Source organism: Sinocyclocheilus anshuiensis, unplaced genomic scaffold (genome assembly GCF_001515605.1).
Source record: "Sinocyclocheilus anshuiensis isolate Anshui unplaced genomic scaffold, SAMN03320099.WGS_v1.1 C33154965, whole genome shotgun sequence".
Taxonomy (NCBI): Eukaryota; Metazoa; Chordata; class Actinopteri; order Cypriniformes; family Cyprinidae; genus Sinocyclocheilus; species Sinocyclocheilus anshuiensis.
The window spans coordinates 1-3,003 of NW_015621922.1; the positions used below are offsets into that span (position 1 = coordinate 1).

Sequence of the window (3,003 nt, forward strand, 5' to 3'; positions counted from 1 at the left end):
AAATATAAGGTATATTTAAAATACAGTACATTTGCAAAAGTACAATAAAAACATTGCTTAAAAAAAAAAAAAAGTCACGTTTTTTTTTTCTGTGCCAGTATCAGCCACCAAAAGGACTGCAATCTATCCGAGCATGTAATTATTTTTGCTATTCTGGTTGGTGCTGAAATTGGAAGTTTCCTCTTTCAGAAAGCTTACCTTCAAATCAATCAGTCCATTATTTTTCACAGGTAAGTATGTTACATCAAAACCCTCTGCCTCCATAATTCGGCAGGAGTCCAGCACACACTTGTGTTCGGTCTGGGTGGTAACAATGTGGTTTTTCTTAGCCTTATAAAACCGAGCCACACCCTTTGAAAATGAAAAAAAGACAAGATATAAAAGAACAACCAAAACATATTTAGTTGTTTTTAATGACTAGTGCAGCGCATCCTATATAAACTTCACCTCTTTGTTTATTTTAGAATATGACAAGTCATTTGTGTCCCAGCGTCCCACTTTCTCCTAATCCTAATCTTACCTCACAGTAATGACATTCTTACTTTGATTGACATATTGTTGGACTCAGTCGCACCACTGGTGAACACAATCTCCCTCGGGTCGGCACCAATAAGATCTGCTACTTGCTGAAGAGGAAATACCATTTGTGTTACCATAAACAGTGCATTCCTGGCATAACCAAAATATTATGCTTCAATACTCAGAAATACAACTCTCAGCTATCTAAATCCAGAGAAAATGTTCTTGCTTCTTTAATGAAAATATTCAGGTTAGAATAAAGACTTACCTTTCTCGCTTTTTCCATTGCACTCTCGCTCTCCCATCCATAAGCGTGAGTCCTGGAATGTGGGTTCCCGTAGTAATTGACTTGATAGGGGAGCATGGCATCCAAAACCCTTGGGTCCTGGAACATTGTTCAATGAAAACAATGGCATGTAAACATCCCAGACATGTAATTCAGAAATGTTCACGAGTCTGATTAGTTAATTATTCTAGACGGCAGGAATATAGTTAGGATGACAATGGCAGATGGGTACCATGGGTGTGGTGGCCTGAAAGTCCATATACAGCGGCCTCAGTTCATCCTTTTCCAGTTCCCTACTTTTGATCAACTCTGTGGAGAAACACAGACATGTTTATCAACACTGAAAGTTATAGTGACTGGAATAAATACAGCCATATTAGAAAGCCAAGCATGTATTTACATGTCAGCTTGCTAGTATCTGTATTAGCACAGCCTTCTACAGTAACTTACACAATCTTAATTCAACTGCGTCACTGTTAGTCTCTAGCCTAGAGAATTAGATTTAGTAATGCTGTACCTTTCTGCCTCTGCACAGTGTTGACGGCGCTTTGAGCGAAGCTCAGTCGAGGGTTGGAGACCCCACACATGGAGACCAGAAGTTTTCTCGATAAAGTCCTGTTCATCATGTTTATGCAATTAAGTGTTCTCAACATAAACAACGACAGAAATAATAAAAAAAATAGCTTCTTATAAAGCCTTCGTCAACCAATAAACGCGTCAGATAAATAAATGTATTATTCGGGCAACTTCAGAAACAACAACATGCGCACTAAGTTCATATAACAGCGTGTCAAACGGTGTCGTCAGCCCTCAAAAACACTCGGTAACGCTTACACAAGACCCACACACAGCGAGGGCGGGACGACTGTTATTATAATTCTCATTGGTTATCCGAGTCTCTTGTAGGCGGGTTTTTGTGACGTTTACGGAGTTTATTGGTTGAAACCTAAACCTCGCCCGTTTCTTTTACCGGAAATTGTGAATATGAACCAATACAATGCTGCTCTAAAAGTGAGTTTCTTCGTCCTTGGAAATATAAATATCCAGTACATTTGGAGAAAATCGGCAGCGTTTAATGAAAGACATCTTTAGTTTTAAGTCTTTGGTTTATATATATTCCCACAAATCGTGATGGGAAATCCACATCATTTCCGCCAATCGGTTCTTTTGAAGAGTTCATTTCAAAGAACCTATTCGGTTGCTTGTGTCATTACGCAATTACGTCATCAACGCGCTACTAAAATCATATGAAGCTACATAGTAACGAAAAATCATAATTATAACAAAATGTCGAAATTATGACATTAAAAACAATCATTGCATAAAAATCGAACATATTCCAAGATGAAAAGTCACAATTTGACGTTTTGTCATAATCTCGACTTTTTATGTTATAATTATGACATTTGTGTTTTTTAGGGATCGGCTTCCATAAGTTTTACTTTTCTACTATTGAAATTAATTTTCGCTGTGCAAGGTAGGCAGTTAAGAATATAAACAGAATGGACTTTGTACTTTCTCATTCCTCGAGCTTAGCTTTAAAACAACGTGAGAACATTTAGAAGCAGATCTGTGAAATATTAAAAAAAAAGTCTGGAAAAGTGCGTTTAGAATATTCAGATCGGCTCTAACAGACTTAAAGGTATACAATTCCATATATTAAAATTCGTTATATTTGTATTTATTGAAAATGAATCGTTTGGTGTCTTGAGAGCCTTTAGTAACAGCTGCACTTGCGTGCAGTCATTTTGTTGTTGCCACTACACAGTATGGCTGAACTGTATATAATGAGAACTGTATATATATGATTCAGTTGTTTATGTATAGCCTACTTCCTTAGCACAAAAAATCTTGATTGCTTACATTGGTTTGATTGTTTTTATTTACTGGTGTCACATAACACGTTTACAGGTTCAGAATCCATCCATAGCTTCTCCTGGCATAAATGTCTCCAACTTCAGTGCACCACTTTAGACATCGGTGGTCATTACAGAGATGGAAAGCAGCAACACAGGGATATTTGACTCTGAATAGAACCAAATGCATTGCACACAATCTGCACAGATCCACCAATGATTCTAAACCCCAGAAGAAAATACAATTCCAAAGCAAAACAGATGTCACTCACAGTGCTTGATTGAAGTGGGCCGTTTTTGTGCCAAATTCTGACCCCCGCCAGATTATTACCCCTAGTATTG

General features: G+C 37.5%; 1 protein-coding gene across 1 annotated transcript; it reads right to left on the reverse strand.

The window, feature by feature from the left end:
* Positions 1-118: 118 nt before the first annotated feature.
* On the reverse strand, positions 119-1,648 carry LOC107683308 (cysteine desulfurase, mitochondrial-like). Its single transcript, XM_016479363.1, has 5 exons — positions 1,323-1,648; positions 1,038-1,114; positions 788-904; positions 543-626; positions 119-351 (listed from the first exon to the last, which is right to left on the reverse strand). The coding sequence occupies exons 1-5, from the start codon at positions 1,456-1,458 to the stop codon at positions 124-126; spliced, it is 642 nt and encodes a 213-aa protein (XP_016334849.1). The 5' UTR covers positions 1,459-1,648; the 3' UTR covers positions 119-123.
* Positions 1,649-3,003: the final 1,355 nt, after the last annotated feature.